Source organism: Pseudopipra pipra, chromosome 1, assembly GCF_036250125.1.
Source record: "Pseudopipra pipra isolate bDixPip1 chromosome 1, bDixPip1.hap1, whole genome shotgun sequence".
Taxonomy (NCBI): domain Eukaryota; kingdom Metazoa; phylum Chordata; class Aves; order Passeriformes; family Pipridae; genus Pseudopipra; species Pseudopipra pipra.
In genome coordinates, this window is record NC_087549.1 from 135,398,788 (window position 1) to 135,419,191 (window position 20,404).

The 20,404-nt window shown below is 36.3% G+C and overlaps 1 protein-coding gene across 7 annotated transcripts in view; it reads left to right on the forward strand.

Annotated features, from left to right (window-relative positions):
• The first annotated feature begins 861 nt into the window (after nucleotides 1–861).
• SLC39A12 (solute carrier family 39 member 12) overlaps nucleotides 862–20,404 on the forward strand; it is a 33,976-nt gene continuing 14,433 nt past the window's right edge. For 3 of the 7 annotated variants that reach the window (XM_064634638.1, XM_064634646.1, XM_064634663.1), the window contains exons 1-8: nucleotides 862–1,037; nucleotides 2,150–2,502; nucleotides 6,409–6,690; nucleotides 9,173–9,380; nucleotides 10,778–10,980; nucleotides 14,840–15,011; nucleotides 17,640–17,812; nucleotides 19,569–19,721. In XM_064634638.1, the coding sequence (XP_064490708.1) occupies nucleotides 2,233–2,502; nucleotides 6,409–6,690; nucleotides 9,173–9,380; nucleotides 10,778–10,980; nucleotides 14,840–15,011; nucleotides 17,640–17,812; nucleotides 19,569–19,721 (1,461 nt within the window). In that variant the 5' untranslated portion in view covers nucleotides 862–1,037; nucleotides 2,150–2,232. Of the gene's footprint in view, nucleotides 1,038–2,149; nucleotides 2,546–6,408; nucleotides 6,691–9,172; nucleotides 9,381–10,777; nucleotides 10,981–14,839; nucleotides 15,012–17,639; nucleotides 17,813–19,568; nucleotides 19,722–20,404 lie in introns of those variants that run through there. The other 4 variants (XM_064634655.1, XM_064634687.1, XM_064634669.1 and 1 more) reach the window with 4 other exon arrangements.

Consider the following 20,404-nt stretch of genomic DNA (forward strand, 5'->3'; position numbering starts at 1 on the left):
CATTTTTCTCTTCCTTCCAGCTGGTGTTAACAGTTTAATTTTTTTATAGTCAGTATACATTGTCAGTTCTCAGGCTGTTCCCTTTGAGCTCACCACCTTATAGGAGATATTACATACAGTTTAGGACCCAGGATTTTTTTATCAATCTAGATTTAAAGAGAGTGATGGTGTTTCTATTACTACAGGCTTTCTGCTTCACAGGATTTGTTGAGCCAGCTGAGCTGATAGTCCTTCATAATATCACTGAAGGTTTGGAAGGTGGGAGAATGATATGACTGGTGTACCTGTCATTGGGGAAATCTGTCAGCCGTGACAGTTTTCACTAACTTCCAGCGCAATGATATTGTAATGGCATGGTGAGGTAAATGCCAACAGCATCCCTCTGGAAAATCTGAGTGGGTGAAAGAAATTTTTTTTCACCGCAGTCTGAGCTATCCCAGTTTTTTAGTTAGTGCAAATGCAGCACAGAATAAGTGGGGATGAAAGAGACTGTTCTCTACAGGCAGTGTTTTGCAAACAAAAAATATAATTTTTCTATGGAGGTGCTTGAAAAGATTTCTATTCTACTCTGTTCTCGTATTTTCAAAAAGTAGTAATATTTTAATAAAAAAAGAAATTTGGGGTTGTTGTAGATTTGATCAGATAATTTAGTAGTGTAGAGAACAGTCGAGTGCTTGCATGTATTATCCACCGTAATGAAATACATTCTTTCATAATTTTATACATCTTGCACTGCTAAAATACTGTTTACATAAAATGATAACTACTAAAATATGTGAAATACCTTCAACAATGCGATGCTTAGAACTTGCCAAGAAGAACATGTACTAATTCCTATCCACCTCCATTGTTACCTTAAGAGCAGCTCTCTCCATAGCAACTGAAAACTTTTCAAGGCAGCAATAAACTAATCCTCTCCAACTTCCAGAGCACCATCAAGGAATTTTAAAAACATTGGACTTCCAGCAGCTAAATACTTCTGAGGATTCAGAAGGCCACAAAGCTAGATACACGAGCATTCTTTTTCCCTTCAGAAGGTAAGAAAATAACATTTAGAAATAAATGCTTGTAACATCCTTGTAACAATGATACATATTCCTGACTGCTAACAGTAGAATATATCTAAAGACCAATGGATTTCCTAACATTTAACCTTTATCTGAGTGAATGCCCATTTGAATTCAGTCGTTCTTTTTCATTTTAAATACTTTGTTAGCAGGGGTTCCTTAAAAATAAGACACATGTCTTATGTTGCAGATAGAAGAAGCTGAATGTATGTGTAGCTGTTTAGCACATGTGCATTATTATCTGGGTATGCATGTCACTGCCAGCATATGACCATCAATAAAATCAAAACCTCTGTGGAAAACAGAGGTGAAACTCATTTTTCTTGTGATTAGCTACTGAGATAGATTAGTGTTAAAGTGGAGGTGGTGGTTTATTAGGAAGGATAGTGACAAGACAGATTTATAGCACAAAATGTCTTTTGCACCTAGAGTTAACAAGTTAAACTTGTTGCTTGGGGTGTGTTTGTCTTGTTTACTCACTGAGTTCTTTGAGTGAAACTAAGACCTCAACTTTGTAACTCTTTCATCTGATCATAAAACATGACTAATTTTTAAGTATGTCCTGTTCATTCTTGTTTTGTGCTGTATAGCTGGAGTTTAGTAACACTGGTAAAGTGTTTTGAAAATATAACCTGCTCTCTATCATTGCTATGTAACATAATTACTGCACATTCATATCAGTATTACACTAGTAATATTTATTTACAGCTATTTTTGCTACTAGAAACCTGTTTCATAATGGAATGAAAGTGAAAGCAATGGTATTTTCCTGTTCTTACCAAAAGGAATTATTACTGAATATCGTAACATAACACTAAAGTGAAAGAAATACACTTTATTTTTAAGAGGAGGGAAGGGCACTTTCAGACGACCTCTTGTTGGTAATTCTACAGAAGTTTTAAGGCCATGGTTGTCTTAGTTTCCTGCTGTTCCGTGCTGTAAAGCCCTTACAGGCTCCCTGTTGTTCAAAAACAGCTTGTCACTGCAAATCAGCTTAGCCGACCAATTAATAAATCCTTTCAAACATATTGCATTCACACTAATTAAGGGGTTGGGGTTTCTTTTTCCCCTTTACCATTCAGATTCCTCAGGTTTCCAGTTTAAGCTCTGAAGTGCAAACAACAATCCAACATTCAGTGCAGATCCCTGACTGCAAGAAGAGGAGATGTGTTTTCTGACCAAGCATTCAGCTCTTGGGGTGGTATGTTCTGCTTTCATATTCAGCGTGCTCATTGCTGAAGGACAGCCTGGGGAAGAGCATGGGCAGGATGGCAGCTATGCTCCCAGCAGAGGCTATCTGATGGAAGTTTTACGCGTTCTTTCAGCTGAGAACACTGAGCTCCACATGAACCATTCACGAGAACTGGTCAAAATGTTACTGGAGAGAGCTGAATGCCCACAGCGGATTTATGGCATGCAAGAGGATTGTAATATGGTTAGTGCTTCAATTAATGAAGGATATCTTTACAGCATCGTCAGTGAGTTCTAACATTATTTATTAGAGTGATACTGTCCTGTAAAAAAAAAAAAAATTGTCCTTGCTTTTTTTAATTTTGAATTATTATTTATTGCTTAAGCTCATGAAGAGATATTCCAAACATGACATGCATTCCTTAAAAATGCCAAGCTTCAGTCACATAACACTAATAATTTTCCTTTAGAAGTTGTTAAATGTTTGTTTTCCAACCAAAATTTTTCTACTTAAATCTGATCTAACAATAAAGCATGAGTTTGAATTTTAGGCACAAGATTTCCACCGTGGAGAGACACAGGTAAACACTGGGGACCAGTTCTGCTTTTCTTTTTGTTTTTACTTCATAAAAATAAAACCCAGACAGGATTGTCTCAGATTTATGTGCCACCTCACTGAATCATTCAAGATTTAGAGGAGGGTTTTGGTAAGCAGTTCAGGTCAAGGAAAATCAAAGGCAGAACAATGAATCTACAAATCCAAATTAAAACTGGAAATAGTCCAGGGTACAGTTTCACAGAAGGATTGGTTGTCCAGTTGAGTTGAGAATATTTGCAGAACTGATTCATGATTCAATGAAGAAAGGACAGACACAGTGCTAAGTGGGCAATTCGCTGAAAAGGACGACAAAGGGCTTGGTCAGTCTTGGCTTTCAATGACATTATTCTGGCTCTGGCACCATTGTTCAGTGACCTACATAGAGCAGAGTCTCACTTTATACCACAATAATGAGGGTGGTCATAAAGGTGAATGCTTTCATGAGGTACTATTCTCGGCAATCTGCCAAGCCAATGAACTGGTGATCTTTTTATCCTATGCAGTAGACAGCTACTTACATAATTGAGCCTTTCAATAAATGCTCCCATTTCTCATATGAACCCAAATGTGAAATTTTGTACATAAGTAATGTAGATGCCTAAATGGATATGTATTTTTTATGAAGGAGATTATGCACATACGGGCAACAGATATGTATCAGATATAGACCCAGATCAAAAGCTGAGAATGTGTTAAACATGGGTCCTCCTAAATTTCACAAAACAGGGTTCTAGGTTTTTTTTGTTCTCTTTGTTTTTCCTATCTTGCTTGTCATATTTTTTCCATATGTATTTGTGCTGTATTTGTGGAGAGTCTTCCCACTATGACCTTGGATGGAAGAAAACTAAGGGAAACTTAGCTGGGACTTACTTTGGTCAGTGCAGCCGCTCTTTTCAGGCTTCATCTTGGAAATTTCCCGTGGGAAGAATTTGAGGACTTTCACCATATCCAGTGCTCCTCGGTGTTGGCTGAGTCAGAAACACTGCACACATCCTGTACTGCCAGTGTTTCTGTGCCAGTGCCACAGGAACACAGTTGCCTATAGGAAATCCATGAGAGAGACGTGGCATCTTCAGTCACATGGAGCCCACATGGCACTGTGCTTAAATCTTCCATGATGATTTAACAAGGTTTGGTAAACCAAGACAGCAAAAACTCTGCAAGAAGTGCTATCCTTCAAGATCATCAAAATTTGAAACAGAATGCCCCACCTTAACTTGGCATTTTTTTCTCATACTTTTTGGGAATCACTAATTGATTTCAGATTCAACTTTCTCTTCTGAATCCAGGATTCTGTTTATACTACGACTTTGTTTTCAAAATTGTTTAACTATTATTTTTAATGATGTCTCTAATGGGCATTTAAAAGCAGTGAAATTTTAACACTTTTTTTAGACTTCTTTTGGTTTGTTTTTACATACTGGCCCCAAGACTCTTTGGCCAGGAGCTGGCAGCTATTGAGTGGCATCTGACACTTCTTTATCTCCTAAGCACACAGAAGTTACATATTTCTTGCATTGGTAAGACAATTTTTTCTGAACTTCTGGCCCCTTAAACAAAATAAACTCAGAGTTCACTGCCCACGTTCTGGGCTTCTCTTTTATAGCAAATAAGAATTTCTAAATCAAGGACATGCAGATGTTATTCCTTTAAAATATTAGTAGCAGAAAAAAACCAACAAAACCAAACCATTGATGAACCAATTTATATCCTCTTAATATCTCTTCAAGAGTCACTCTCTATGGCTAGGCATATACTGTGGAGTAACTGCATCTTTTACAATGCACCTGCTTCCTTCCAATTAGCAATTTTCTTTTTAGTCATCTTCCTTGCAAGAGCAAACAATGGCTTCATTGATTACAATTTACCCTCACTGGATTTTGAAATCTTACAGAAATCTTTGAAAATCTTCCACTACATGCAGTGTGCTTATTGTACTGAGTGTTCATAAAGGCTGGTTGACTAACTTGAGGTCTTTGGGACAGAAAACAGAACAGCCATATTTCTCCTAGCCCAAATACTAATTCTCAGAGACGTGTTAGAAAAAGTTAGACTTACAGACCTTGATAAACAATGTAAGCAGGACACAGCAGAGTATACTGCAATCTAGTTAATTTATGAGTATAAATAGTTAATTTAGATATTAATACCCACAGGGTTTTTCTTGGGATTTTTTTTAGACTCAGTATTTTGAGAATTTTTGTTAGAATTATTTATATTAAAAAGTAGCAGTTCTCTCACTGGATTCTGAACACACCATTGTGTGTTTCATTGACCCAGCTTCAGTGCAGAAAAATGAACTAACATATAGGGTGAGCCACACTGACCAACATATCATGCTGGTAGCCACAAACAATTTATTCTGAAAAACTAGACGCTGTATGTATGCATGAATTTATTAGAGTGCAGTGTTGATCCTTCAATGGTACCTTCATATGTTGTAGTTTCTTCCCTGAAATGTACAGTTTGGCTACTCTACTGTAATGGTTGAGATTAGCTGACACACCTATATCATGCTTGGAAAGGAGTCTGTTGGAAAAAAGCAGATAAACAGTGAATGACATTAATTACAGGATCTCTTCAAGGAAGATTCTTTATTCTGGAGTTCAGTATCTTATTTCTCATAGCCTAACATAGACCTCTATTAGTCTTCTTATCTAATTTTAAAGACTGACTTGTTTTTGAGCTGCCAAAAGTTTCTGGAAACTGTCTTTGTATAAAAAAAATGAGGTTTATGTAGACATATGTAAATATACATATGTATATATACATGTATTAAAAAATCTGTGCTCAGACAGAAAGTCTGGACAGGGTGAGTACGTAATCTCAGTCCCTTTTGAAATGTATTTGAAGGACTAAATGGTGTTGAGACCCTGTGCTGGCTCTCTGCACTGTATTGCATTGTTGCAGTTAACAGAATTCATTAAGAAAAACATAAAAATAACTGTGTGATTACAGGGTCAATTAATTCTTTCAACAGTGCATCAAATATGATGTAACTTCTGTTTACATACCCTGAGTTAACTATGGTTTTTATCTTACGACGTAGAATGCACAGATGAAAATATGAATAGCCTTACCTAATAATCCTTGTCTAATATATTTATTACAAGAAGTATAATCTTTTGAAGCCAGTGGAAGGCTTTTAATCTCTACAATGATTGATCAGAGTTAGTCCTAATTTGTAGTGAGTCTTAAATCATCAAATCATTGAATCACAGAGTAGACTCATAGAATGATTTCTGTTGGAAGAGACCTCAAACCCCCCGCCATGACTAGGAGCACCTTCCGCTGGACCAGGTTGCTCGAAGCCCCATCTCTGGGATATTTCTTAAAAACAAAAGTAGCACTGGACAAAAAACCAGAGTGTGATCTTGCGGCCACAGAACTGCAATGAATTACCTGTACCTTCTTCCTGCCATTTCATCAGCCTGCATCTGTGTAGTTGAATATAAAAGCTGATTTCTCCTTCTGTCCTTCCTAATTGTATTTGCAGATGCCTGGCAGTGTGTTACTTGAGTTGAATTTCTATTTATTTTTATTTCTTCACAGTGCCTTGAACCAGATGCTTTGTTGCTAGTAGCTGGAGGAGATTTAGAAGACCATCTCAGTGAAGAAGTATTTGAGAGAATTTCTCTTATTCTTCTCTACTACATTCTTCATCGCAGAGATGTATGTTCTCCAGAACTCGGCTTGAATAATAAGGATTATAAATTTTACCTGCAGAGTATGCTTAGTTTAAGGCATGATGAAGACTGTTATTATTTTTCACGGAATGAAACTGAAGATATTTTAACTGCAGTAAGGCAACATTTTAAAACTTCTGAAACCCAGGTAAAGAAAACATAAGTAAATATAGCTTCATATTTACTACTGATATAATGCCTATATGTTAGTGCAGACATTGTGTCAGTATCATGGTCTGCCAGAAGACCATAAATAACAGTGTGAGAGCACAGGCTGAACACTGGTGTTTTGCTATACATGCTGTTTAATGTTAGCCTTTTCCTTGAGTTGCTTTTGGCTACCTAGCACTTCCACAGGGTCTGCTGAGACATGGCTAGGGAGATGCTGCATATCAGGGACCATTCCCGATAGGTAATTTAGATGCAGTTGAGCAGCTTAAAGCAGATGGAAAAGAGCATAGCTGTTTAGATGCAAGATCTTGCACTTGGCTCCAAGGACAGAAAATACTTTCTCATCTCTTAGGATTTTATAGTGTATATATATATACATATGTATACACTAGCAGTGATTGTATTTAAATGGTATAAAGCAGAATAGCTCCACAACTGATCTGGCTGTACAGGAGAAGTAACAAATCATTATGCTATGATGAAATCCTTGCCAAGTTCTACACTTCCATGTCCATCCAAAGCAGGATGGAATAAGGAATCTATCCAAATGATGGTTTCCTTCAGTTGGAACACATACATTTGTGACTAATTATTTACCAGCACAGATATACCTTGTAGAAAGATTGATACAGATAAGCTTAAAGTTAAAAAAAAAAGCATACTGAGTATTTTCAGCTAAGATCATCCTTACTAGAGTCAGGAAACATGCAGTGAGTTTTCTTATTGCTGTTTATTATTCCTTACCTCAAGTATTATTCCTTACATCTACAATAATAGAATAATATTTTAGAGTTCAAAATCTAAGAAAAAATGTTTTCCTTGTAATGGGCAATAAAATAGCTTTTTGTCTGTTAAGATAACTCCTGAAGTGCAGATTGACCTCCTGTTTGTAGCCCCTTAGATCTGTTCATAATGTTAAATTTCGTATACTGCAAAGCTTGAATTTGCCCTTTTCTTTTTCATATAATTAGATTTTAATTTACATTATACTGTAGTAGAGTTTTCTGCACAAACAGAAGATGGGTAGGAGTGCTGGCTGTGTCCAGAATATCGAGGGCCTCCAGTTCCTCTTTCTGTCTTCTTTATGTAAACATTTCCCATCATAAATTATTCATTGACCAGCACTTTTGTTTTTGAGTCTTGGTGAACATGCTGATTTCCAAGAACTCCAATGGTATCTGAGCAACTGTAAAGAGGCATCAGTGTGTATTTGGAATGTCAAGATAGAATAACAACCCAGAAAGTGCTTTACTGTGGATTCTGTTTGCTTATGCTGGCAGTATAATCAGTTGTCAAGACTGTCCAGTAACTGAAACTTCACCACTCACTGACCTGAGGGAAAAGAGGGTTTTTTATGAAAGGTACTCAAAACATAATAGCATAATACTTAGAATCACAACACCTGAGTTATGAAAAAGGACCAATGATGCAAGGTAGTAATAGAAGAAAAGAATTTTTAGTGACTATGTGTTTTGGTTTCACAGAAAATATCCTCTTCTCATTCATAGCACCTAATATCTTATTTGAAATGAGGGATTAAATGTTGGGTTGGAGAAATTTTGATGTGTAATGAATGAACAGGAAAAGAAATGCCAGCCAACATCCTCTCTGCAGTGTTTATGGCCTACAGACAGAGAGATGAGTATGAATAAAATAAACGACTGCTGTACTTGCTCATCGAATTGTCTTTTTAGTTTAGTTAATATGAGTTAGAAAGAAATATTTTTTGCCTTTGTTGTATTGTTTTTGTATTCTTTCAAACCCTAATGTGTGAAGTAAGAAAGAAAGTAAGAAGAAAGGCAAAAATGGAAGAAAACAGGGATGAGTTTCCAGGTAATGGAGACAGACCTGCAGACATCCACACGTATGGTTGTACACCACTGACTATTGTTCCTTTTTGGTCACCCAACAGAGAAGTCACTATTTATTTGCAAAATTATATCTTTCCATATTGTCCCCAGATAACTACTCCATAACAAAATATTGTTTCCATTTAATATATAGGGAACTAAAAACACTTAGAGAATTCTCACTGAAGTTTAAGATGAAGAATTAAAATCTATATTATTTAAGTCAATTGCCTGTGCCTTAATGAAAATTCCTCCCTTTTCTGCCACTTTCTGGAAGTAGATGTAGATGCAATTGAGGACACTGGAATAATAGAAATGGCATGAAAATAACACTAAGTGAAAATAACACTAACCACAAATAACCTGAATGAAGGACTGTACTTCTTCCCCACTAGACACAGAATAAAAGTTCAGGATTTTTAATTCTGTGTCTGTTTTCATGAAAATGTCTTTTGTTTCACTGTCCTGTTGTCAATTACAACTTCGATCTTAATTTTTTCTACTCTGGCTGTCTGTGAAAATGTTCTCCCCAGTTTCTCCTCTTGTCACTCCGATTATTTAAATGAAGGTGACCAGGGCTGTCTTCATGCTGTTTTCTCCTGATTTCAGTGTGTTGATGTGAGCACTCTGGAGAAAAATGCTGATATAACGGACAGAGATGGTGCCGATGAAAACACTCTTCCACGCCTGGCTGCTTTAATCATTACTCTGGCTCTCCAGGGAGTCTGTATGGGGAAAGCAAGTTTGCCTTCCCCAGAATTCTTTATAAAATATATCTTCAGTTCTCTAAACAGTACCACTGAGCTCCAAGTGACAGGTAGGCTATTTATTAATCTCTAGTTGCCTTTTGCAACACACATTTTGTGTAAACTATCTTTAAGTGCCTAAATGACTGTTTTGCACTTCATTTTAGGTCCTCATTTTAAAGTTGTTAAGTAGTCTCTTCTAAATTTAAAAACAAGGTTGGAAAAGAAACTCCTTATTTTGATAATTCTCAGAGAGGTATAAAGCAAATTGCTACTGAGATTATTACATTTTATTCAACAATAATTTATAACTGAATTGCACAGCACTGTCTGAACTACCCAAGAGAGCTCTGAGGGTGGCAATCTAGCTGTGAGGGCAGAGTTCACTGGGGCTTAATTTATATTAATTCTTTATGCAGATCTTCATACATTGCAGGACTCTTTTAGGGATAGATGGATAATTCTTGTATGGTAGCCAGATTAGATATCTTAGTAACTCACACCTCGGTGTAGATATACAGATCTGTTTGCTTAAGTAGCCAAAAAAAAGTAATCAAACATCTTATCAGAAGCCTTTTTGTAAGATTTACTGTTAAGAGTATACAATTTATATTTTCTGAATAGCAACATTAAAGGATTATCACATAGAAACTTTCTTATTCTCATTGACCTAAGCTCCTTTGAAATCAGCTTGTGGGCTGCTTTCATTTCTAATGGACAAACTAAGGTTTACAGAAACTATCACTATGGTTTTATTTAAAAATGAGGGGGTAAGGAAGGTGATAAGTAAGATAGGATAAGGTACGCCCCCTCAAATAACCAAGAATTTCATCACCAGAAGCACCCCTTGCACTTAAGCTATGTCATGGCGTACATCCCTGCATTATCTCAGGTTTGGATTAGGGATCCTGACTCCCTCCTTCCTATTTCAGTGCTATGAGCAGGCATGCTTCTTGATTAACCAAAGAAGAGTGAAAATCTGCTGTCCTGTGTTCCACTTCTGAAATGCAAGAGCAGCACAGTGTCCTGAAGATTGATTTCAGGACACCCTATGAAGATCTGTCTTCTGATCTGAATACCTGGCCATGATGACTTAGTGTGGAGTTCCATTTACACAGGAAAATTTTAAGAACAGTGAAGTTCTTTAGCAATAACTAGATAACTTTGTAAGAGATTGATGATTAAATGAAAGATGAATTGCCTTTCAGTCCCATTTGTGTTCTTCTGAGACAGTCATAGGCAAAACATCTGAGTGGGGCATGTAAAACAAGAAAGGCTGAGTATCTAGGTGTCTTGAACTTCTAGAGTTGTTAAGTATAAATTGCCTCCAGTACCAAAGAGAAAAGAGTATTAAATGAGGAATAGAATTAATGTTATAACTAACAAAATTTTAATAATTATTTTTGGTTTTATCCTTTAAATGTGTGTTTTCCCATGGTAACATATCTGTTTTCTAATGAATTACTAGAACTAGAACAACTACTAAATGTGCTTACAGCCAAAAAGACCTGCACTGTAAATGGACAATTCCACAATCACAAAAGAAGACGTTACAGTATGGCAATCAGAGATATTGGAAGAAAAAATAGTCCATTCAAAGGAAACCATACAAAAGGAGACTCTCTGAAAGGCTATTTTGAAGATCGTGAAAGGAACACAGATTGGGACCAGGTTAATTTGTTTTTCTGTTATTATAGTGTTGGTCACAGAATTTCAGTGACAAAAGTTCAAATTGTTTTGCAAACAGTACATAACTTCTGAGGTAAAATGTATTAGTTTCAAAAAGTCATGTTGATACTGATGGAAATATATTTTTATATAGTTATATTTGTTTAAATATTAATTGGGGAAAGAACTTTATGGATGTTTACCATGTGATTAATGTAGCTGGGAAGGGCTAACAGAATAGTTACAGATGACTGTAGTAATATGACTGAAGTGTTTTCACACAGTTATTAGAGATTTCTTGTGCTCTTATGTCATAGAGCTTCTAGCCCCCCTTAAATGACCTGGTAGAAAGAAGGGTTGTTTTGTACTAAGGAAAACAAAGTAAATTATTTCTATAAAAGTTGCTTTTAAAAGGCTTCTGTAAACTGAAGATTGGGCATTTCCAAACTCTTTTAATAGCCGTCTGTGGAATCCAGAAGGTTCCTTTAGAAAGTAGAGAGTCTGTAAGACAGAGTCCTAGCTACTACCCAGTATCCTCTTTGAGGACTTTGAAGGCTCAGTGCAGGTGAATTTATCCTTATCCTAAGAATTTAAAAATAAATGGTATATATTTTGATTTATACATTTGAAATATATGCTTCAAAGGACACATTTCTATTTTTTACAATTTTTTACAATTTACATTAACTCAGTGACAATGTTTATTCTCCATTTAGGAGAACGAGTGATGTGAAATTGACTTTTGCTGTGTGGTCATTATATGATGTGGAACTGAGACAAATTGCATCTGGTTAAATACCATTCAGAGAGATATTTATCTGTGTAATTTTATGGAATGTGAAATGCATACTCTATCAATAGATTTCTTTATTTCCTGCTGCCCACAAAAAAGAATCATGCTGGTCATCGTGATGAGGCTTTTAATGGGGTCTCAAAATAACTTTAAATTAAGGTCATTTTAAATATGTTTCATATAAATTTTAAACTAGGAAGGACAGAAATCAGTTGTGACACTGTCACAAAGAAGAAAAATTGTTCTCCAGTAATAGAAGAATTTATGAACCTCAGTGTTTGATTTCTTGAACTTCTGATACTGACTGTAGCTCAAAAGATAAGTATCTAGGGGAGTTATCTGAGCAGTCAACTGAGAGCCAAGTATTTTGTATATATGAAAAAAAAATCACTAAGAAACATCTGGAGAGAAGATAATTGCTCTTCTGTATTAATTCCTAGATTCTCTGGGATTTTTTTCCATCCCTCTTCTTTCTAACTATATCTATTTTCCTTGACATATTTCATTAGAACTCTTCGTGTTTCACTGTTGTGTTGCTAATTTCGTCCCATGTTTTCTGCACTTATCATAGTAATTGTGCTCCCTTAGTGACAGATTCTGCTACATACAAGGAATTTGCTTTTTTATGGCTTGTGTTTGCTAACTACATTAAGATCTGTAATCTAATTTTTAGATAGGAATCATTATTTGAAACATTATCGCAGGAAAAATGTTATTGCTTTCTTTTTAAGTCGTCATTGTCTCTACATTTAAAAAATGTGTATAACACAAGAAAGTAGCAGGTGATCTAATAAGACAAATCATCTTAAGTTCCATTAAACTGTGTCACAATATCTGTATTCCTTTACTATTTCTCATTAAACAAACATGGATTTTGCAAACCAAAATCATCCATCCATTCAGTTTTTCACATGAAAATATGCAAATTTTATTTACTTGTTTCTTCAGTACCATCCTCCAGGAGTACACACATAGTTGCTTTACTAATGGAGAGTTAGTGTTCTGCCTCTCTATGTTAGAAAGCTTAAAAGGCTGGGGCTTGCAAGTGATAGTGAACGGTGCTGCATCCAGTTGGCAGCTGGTCACAAGTGGTGTCCCCCAGGGACAATTCATGCAGCCCAGTGTGCAGTTAGTGGTCATTGCCACCAGGGCACACTGGTGGCTCATGTTCAAGCCATCTGTCAGAACCCACCCCAAGGACTTTTTCTACCAACCTACCTTCCTTCTGGTCAGTTTTCCCCAGCCTTCATTGATGCATGGGGTTATTCCGTTTGAAGCACAATAAATTTGTCTTGCCTGATCTTCATGAAGGTCTTGTCAGCCCATTTCTTTGGCTTGTCAAGAACCCTCTAAACAGCAGCCATGCCAGTCAGCATACAACTAGTTGTCCAGTTGGATTTCAGCTGTCGGTGCTATCTGGTGCACTCTGCTCCATCACTCAACTTGTTAGTGAAGGTGTTAAATAATATCAATATATAATATTGTGACTGGTCAGCAGTGCTGCTCGTAATCAACCAACAGCTTGATAACCACCAGCTTGATACCAGACGTTGATGTTCCCTACTTCTAGCATCAAAACTTCTGCCTAGAATAGGCAAAATTAAGGTCTTTTCCAATATGGTAGCTCCTTCATTGTCTTCATGCTCTCCTTTGGCTTGAAGGCAGAACACAGTAGGTCCAGGTGACAAAATCATCTGTTATCTTGAAGACTTTAATGTGGTTTTCAGAATAAATTTATCAGTGCTCTATTAGTTCAGCTTCTTAGTGAACTTTAAGGCATATTTTACTTCACTAATGGATCAGCAAAGGAAGGAAGGTGTTGGGTTTTAATTGGTTATTTAAAAGTAACTATATTTAACAACTTTTCTTTTAAAAATTAATTTAAATAGCAATTTTATTTCAAAAGAAGCATAAGCTTCAGTGATTAGAAAAAAGTATTTAGGAATCCCTTGATTCTCAGATGTAGACCAATTTAAATGAAAGAAAAAAATATTTTTCTAAGTTGAATCACAACTCATCAGATGAGATTTAGGAATGAAGATTATTCCTTTAAGTAAGATAACATATTTGATCTGGACTCCTCTAAAAGCGTTTACAGAAATTTCCACTAGAAGTGTGTTCTAGTGCTAACTGGTCATGTTTTTACTAGAAGTTTTATCCCGGAGGTGGAAAAGCAATTCTTCATGAAAATTTGTCGAAATACAAAGGTTCCCAAGAAAAAGATCCTTCTTTTGACAAAGAGATATTCCAAACAAGAACAAAAAGCAGCTGGAATTCTGAAGTACCTCTAATAATACAATATTTAACAATCTTTAGACCAAATTTAGACTATGTAACATCTAGTTTGCTGACCTTAAAGTGACATGCCATTATTTAAAGAATTAAAAACCTCCACTGTATTTCAATATCTTACTGAAGATCCAGCACAAGAACAAATCTAAGTATTGCTTTTGATGTAGTATCTTATATTAATGGCAGTATTATTGCAAACAATGAAGTTTTACATTAATGACTAAGAATATGATTTGTGTTAACATTAAAAACAAGGTGGTTGGGCACTGGAACAGGCTCCCCAGGGAAGTGGTCACAGCACCAAGCCTGACAGAGTTCAAGAAGTGTTTGAATGATACTCTCAGGCACATGGTGTGACTCTCGGGGATGGTCCTGTACAGGGCTAAGGGTTGGACTTAATGATCCTTGTGGCTCCCTTCCAACTTAGCGTATTCTGTGATATTCTGTAAAATATTTCTCTTAGCACGTATGACAATAAAAGGTTGAGAGAGATTATTTTGTCCGATCCTTATGATATTAACTAGCTTCCATAGATATTGTCCTGCTTCATTCCAAAGGTTCTGGTCTTTCTGAAATATATAGTAGCATCAAGTTTAATTGGAAAAAAATGGAATTAATTGAAGTAATTAAACTAATTTAATCAAAAAAGAGTATATAAAACCCAAGTTTTTTCTAGGTTGTACCACCATGTGTTCCTCTAAGATTCCATATTTAACCTCAACATTAAATGCAGGTACATGCAACATGTTCAGTAACTCTGTATACTCTTTTACAAAGGTTTGTTTCTCTGCCAATGAACTTGTGAAGATATTTTTGAAAAATGGTTCTTCCTCCATTTCCAAAGACCACTTCAAGCAAATCAGTCCAGCTATCATTCAGCAACTTTTAAGTTGTTCGTGTCAGCTTCCTGACTTCAAGCAGACAAGACTTCCACCAACAACTGTGGAAAGTGAGTTATGTTGTTATTAACAAAGTATTGCTTAAATTTGGATAAAGAGGTGTAGGGACTTAACTTCTGGAGACATTTCATTCATTAATAGACCAAAACATGAGGAGATTTATGCACTCTGTAATTTATGCTCTTTACAACTTCATAACATACATCTCAGATAGTAGTACTATATTGAAAAGGGAGGGGATTCAACTGTCTTAATTTTATATTAGATGGAATTCTATTTCGCTATGTAAGGTTTTAAGCTTTATTCTCTCCATTTGGGGACTACTCGATGTTGGCAGCAAGTGGGCCATAACAGGTCCTCATCTGTGGGTTGCTGGGCAGTAAGGACTTGTTTTGTGAAATTTTTATCAGATCTATATTGGAAACGTTGCATTGCTTACACGTATAGCTTCAAGGTTACATTGCCTGGCATTTTATACCATGATGTGGCAAATGCTTGATATAGATAAGTTCTGCATAAATGTTACTGTTTTTTCACATAGTTTACAGCAGAGAAGCTTTGAGAATGTTACTGTGGGGAGGAAAATAACCAAAAGAACAGTAACAGGGCAGCAGGACTTGTGTGATAGAGCTGGAATAAGAACTGAGTTAGAGTATAATCAGATTGTTTCCAGTCACAGTTGTAGCCTTCACATGTCACTGCTTCCAGTGATTTCTGCCCCATCTCTTCCGTTGATTCCACTTCTCCTGTTATCAACCCTCACTCTACCTTATAAAAAAAAATCTAAATCTGATATGAATTAAGGGCTTCTTAATGTGTTGTTATTTGTTTTTTTTGTTTTTTTTTTTACTTTAAACCAACAATATCTGGGAAGTGGTTACAAACCAAGGTGCGCTGGTGTATTACAGGGGACATTAATTTTGGTAGTCAGGAATGAACAAAAAGGAAAGGGTATCTAACCATAATCACCTGCATCTAGAGCAGCACTTTTTAGGCTACAAATCAATGTTTTCAATACCTACATCTTTTAGGAGCTATTAAACTTTCCCCATGGCCTGCTGGCCAATGATCCTTATGGAACAGCATATAAATTAAAAAAAAACGTGGAAGGACTGTCATGGATATTCCAATAATGGTTATAGGAGAAAAAAACATACAGAATAGGAAAAATCATTATGGTCTTCAACAGGCAGCAGTCCTTTCTAATGAATTCTCTCTTCTCATTATCTGAACACTTTGCAGTCTTTACTGCTTTGATCTTTCCTATGCTACAGAGATATGACCCTTTTTGAGATCGGGAATCAAGAGAAAAAGAAAGAAAAGAAAGGAATTTAATCAGGTCAAATTCAAGGTTGATGAAAAATTCGCTGTTAAGTAGGATCCTTCCAAGTCTAAAGCCATCAGCCTAATCAATGATATTTTAGTGATCTCATAAATGTGAGAGATGAGAAAAACTGAACTATTCAAGTGCATAATGGAATTAATAAGAGCCTTTTCTGCAGCCCTTTCTCTCTGCTTTTTGACAAAGGAAGGTTTTCGTGACCACAGGAACACTTCTGCTGTCTTGGTGCAGATAAAGAACTCCATGTTTGACCTATGTGTGACCTAGTGACCTGAACATGGGCTCATTAATTTTATTCTCAGTTCTATTTTACTGACAGACTGTGCTGTTTTGACTAAGTCACCAAGGCCTGACCTTCCATAAATATCTACTATACCCTGTATTTGGATTTGCAGTCTGTGAAATTTACTGTCTGATTTTATGAGGTGCTGAGCACTTGCAGTGCTTTTAAAGTGTGAAACATTAAGTGACAGTTTTGAATATTTTGGCATTAGTTCCTTTACGTGTGTTTCTCTTCACTGTTTAACCTCCATCGTAAGATTTCATACAGATTAATCAGGATTTATGTTGTGCAAAAGGCTGGAAATGTGAGTGGTGTGTAACTGAAGAATTATGAGTAACCTTCAAAAAAATCCCAGTAACCTCAGAAAAATAAGTTGGTGGTCCTGATGTGGTAACTAAAGGGATGCATGTCCACAGCAGATTTGTAAATGTAATTTGGACCAAAATGTTTTTGCTTAGAACCTAAATTAGATCCCTACACCCATCTGAGGTTTTACACCTTGGTTTGTTTACAAAAAAAATAGAGAGCAATAAACCCCAAGAGAAACAAGTGAACACAATTGTTCACCACCTGCTGATTGATGCCCAGCCCATCTGTGAGCAGCAATCATCCCCTCCCAGCCAAGTCTCCCAGTTTATATACTCGGCATGACATTCTGTGGTATGGAATAGCCCTTTGGCCAGTTCAGGTCAGCTGGCTGTGCTCCCCCCAGCTTCTTCTGCCCCTCCTCACTGGCAGAGCAGGAGACACTGAAAAGTCCTTGACTTGAGGTAAGCACTACTTAGCAACAACCAAAACATGAATGTGTTATCAACATTATTCTCATACTGAATCTACAACACTGCACTCTACCAGCTTCTAGGAAAATTAACTCAATCCCAGCTGAAATCAGACAGTGGAACAGTGAATCACTTCTCCTGTGTGCTTGTGCATAGAAGTGTCAAAACACACCCTCAAAACCAATTACAAATACAAAACAAATACTCAAACACAAATACAAATACTGGATGATTAAAAGCGCCCTTGTTTTGTTTCATTTGTTTTCCCCTACAGAATATGGTTACAGCACTGTTGCTGTTTTACTTATTACTATTGGATCTATGTTTGGTACAACTCTCATTTTATTTAACTCCTGTCAAGAAATGTATACACTCGTTTTACAGCTGTTTGTCGGTTTGGCTGTTGGAACCCTTTCTGGAGATGCATTGCTACATCTTATTCCTCAGGTAAGTAATAGACACTTCAGTGCTTTTAAAATGTTGACACATATGCGTGTGTGCATGTACACACAGAAAAGTTTTATTTAAACCTGGATAATGCTCATCTGTTTATAAATAAACTTCCCATTAAATCTACCCAGCACTCCAGTTACATTTGCACTCTGTAGTTCAGAGAGATGTTACAAGTAGTAAGAAGCTGAAATCTATGAATGATGAATTCAAAGAAAATAAGGCTCCTGTTTTCAAAACAAACTTTTCAGAAACCCCACAAGTCTTGTGCAAGGCAAGTTTCTAGATGTGTATTAATTTCTTTCATGAGGCATATTCTGTAACACGTCTCAAGAGAAATTTTTCAAGGGTTGTATGAGGCATCCACAGTCCCCTCCACATGTTTTTCCAGAGAACCAGGAGCTGTCAGCCTATGAGTGTAATAAAATTGGTGCTATGATGTTGTCCTAAATTCATAAAATAAATTTTAAGAACAGGATAGCATGCAAAACAGAACCAAATTTTCCATCGTGTATTCATTTACTTTTGACTAAGTCTCCTCTGATATGACACAGATGTTATGAGTAGAATTGTAGTGGTTGTAGAAAGAGAGCTTCACAGCTTCACTTGAGAGTCTGGTCAAAATATTCTTTGTACTCAATGTGTCATCTCTGGAAGCAAAACTGGAAGAATGATTTAAGGAAGGTAGTTCTCAGGGAACATCAGACAAATGCATTTATTTCAGAAACACCTCTGGAGTGTGAAAGTATTCTCTTTCACCAGTTTTAAGTGATGTATCCAGAGCCTTTAAAGACCTCACTTTCAGAGCAAAGGGAGGGCTGCCATGCTGTGCCACTGGGGAAAAAATGGAAGTACACCCACCGGTAGAAATGGATTTATGCATTAGTTATGCATTAATAAATTATGTATTGTTTTCATAGAATCACAAAATAGTTAGGGTTGGAAGGGACCTCTGTAGATCACCTAGTCCAACCTCCTGCTAAGGCAGGGTCACCTAGAGCAGATGACACAGGATCGCATCCAAGTGGGTTTTGAATGTCTCCAGAGAGGGAGACTCCACGACCTCCCCAGGCAGCCTGTTCCAGTGCTCTGCCACCTCAGTGTAAAGGAGTTCTTACTTGTGTTGATGTGGAACTTCTTGTGGTTTAGTTTATGGCCATTACTCCTTGTCCTATTGCTGGGCATCACTGAAAAGAATCTGGCACTATGTCTTGGCACCAGCCTTTGAGATATTTGTATGTATTGAGGAGATCCTCTCTTAGATCTAGATCTAAGAGATCTAGATCCTTCTCTAGATTACAGAGGCCCAGCTCCCCCAGTCTCACCTCATAAGAGAGATGCTCCTGATCCCTTATCATCTTTGTGGCCCTCTGCTGGACCCTCTCCAGTAGCTCCTTGTCTGTTTTCAATATGAAGCTTATATATTAAGATGATGCAAGTAATTTTTTATAGACTTTATAGACAATGTACTCCAAATGAGATATATATATATATATACACACACACATACATAAAGGGCAATTTCATAAAACATAATGTTATTTCCACCACTGAGAGATTAAGTATAGCAGTCTACTAATAATTAATTTCACTATCTATTATTCAGAGGATTAGCTCAAAACACAATTTAAATTTGAAAGAACTGAGAGAAGAGAATTTTGAGAATAAATTTAATTAACACATTGTGGCTTGCTCTAGCAAAAATTAAAACATTGCCATTTCATTTTTTTTAACTCTATCTCTTTTATTTCAGACTCTTGGTTTACATAAACATGAAGCACAAGACATAGAACATTTCTATGAGGGAAAAGAATATATTTGGAAACTTTTGGGAATAATTGGAGGAATTCATGGTTTTTTTCTGATAGAAAAGTGTTTCTTTCTTTTGGTAACACCGCGTGAACAGGTAAAGCTTTCTACAATTTATCCTTTAAAAATCTCTTTTGAGATTTTACAGTGCACAAAGTGTTAAAATGATTGTGGAAAATAATTATAATTTGTGTGAGTTAAATGAAGCATTGATAATTGCTTTCCTAAGTGCTCCTACCAGATTGACCTTCAATTTCTATTTTGCTTTGCTCTGTGGATTGTGCAATGCTACATGAATGTGTTCAATATATTTATAACTCAAGAAGGGAACAGTTGATCGAATATGTTCCATAAGCATGCATTTATGACTCACATAGGAGCAGGTGAAAAGTATGTATCCATGTGAAATAGCAATGGCGGTTGTTTACTGTAGGCCCTGTTTGAAAAGGAGAAAGACATAGATGTAAGCATAAGATATTTTCAAGAATGATCTTGAAAATCTTAAAATTTCCAAATTTTCTTTGATCTCAATGATTTGAAAATCTAATATGTAGGTTGCAGTCAGTAGGGCCCAGCCTCTTATATTAATATTATCTCCTTGCTCACTGACATGTTTATAGTAATTCTATTACTTTATTTCAGTGTGGATGGAGCCTAAAAATATGATTATGCACAAGGATATAATGTAACACAAAATGTGATGGCTCATTAGGTTTCTCAGCATGAGACACAATCTTAATGTCGCTTAAGAAGGCTAAACCTTTACTTGTTCTGTTTTGC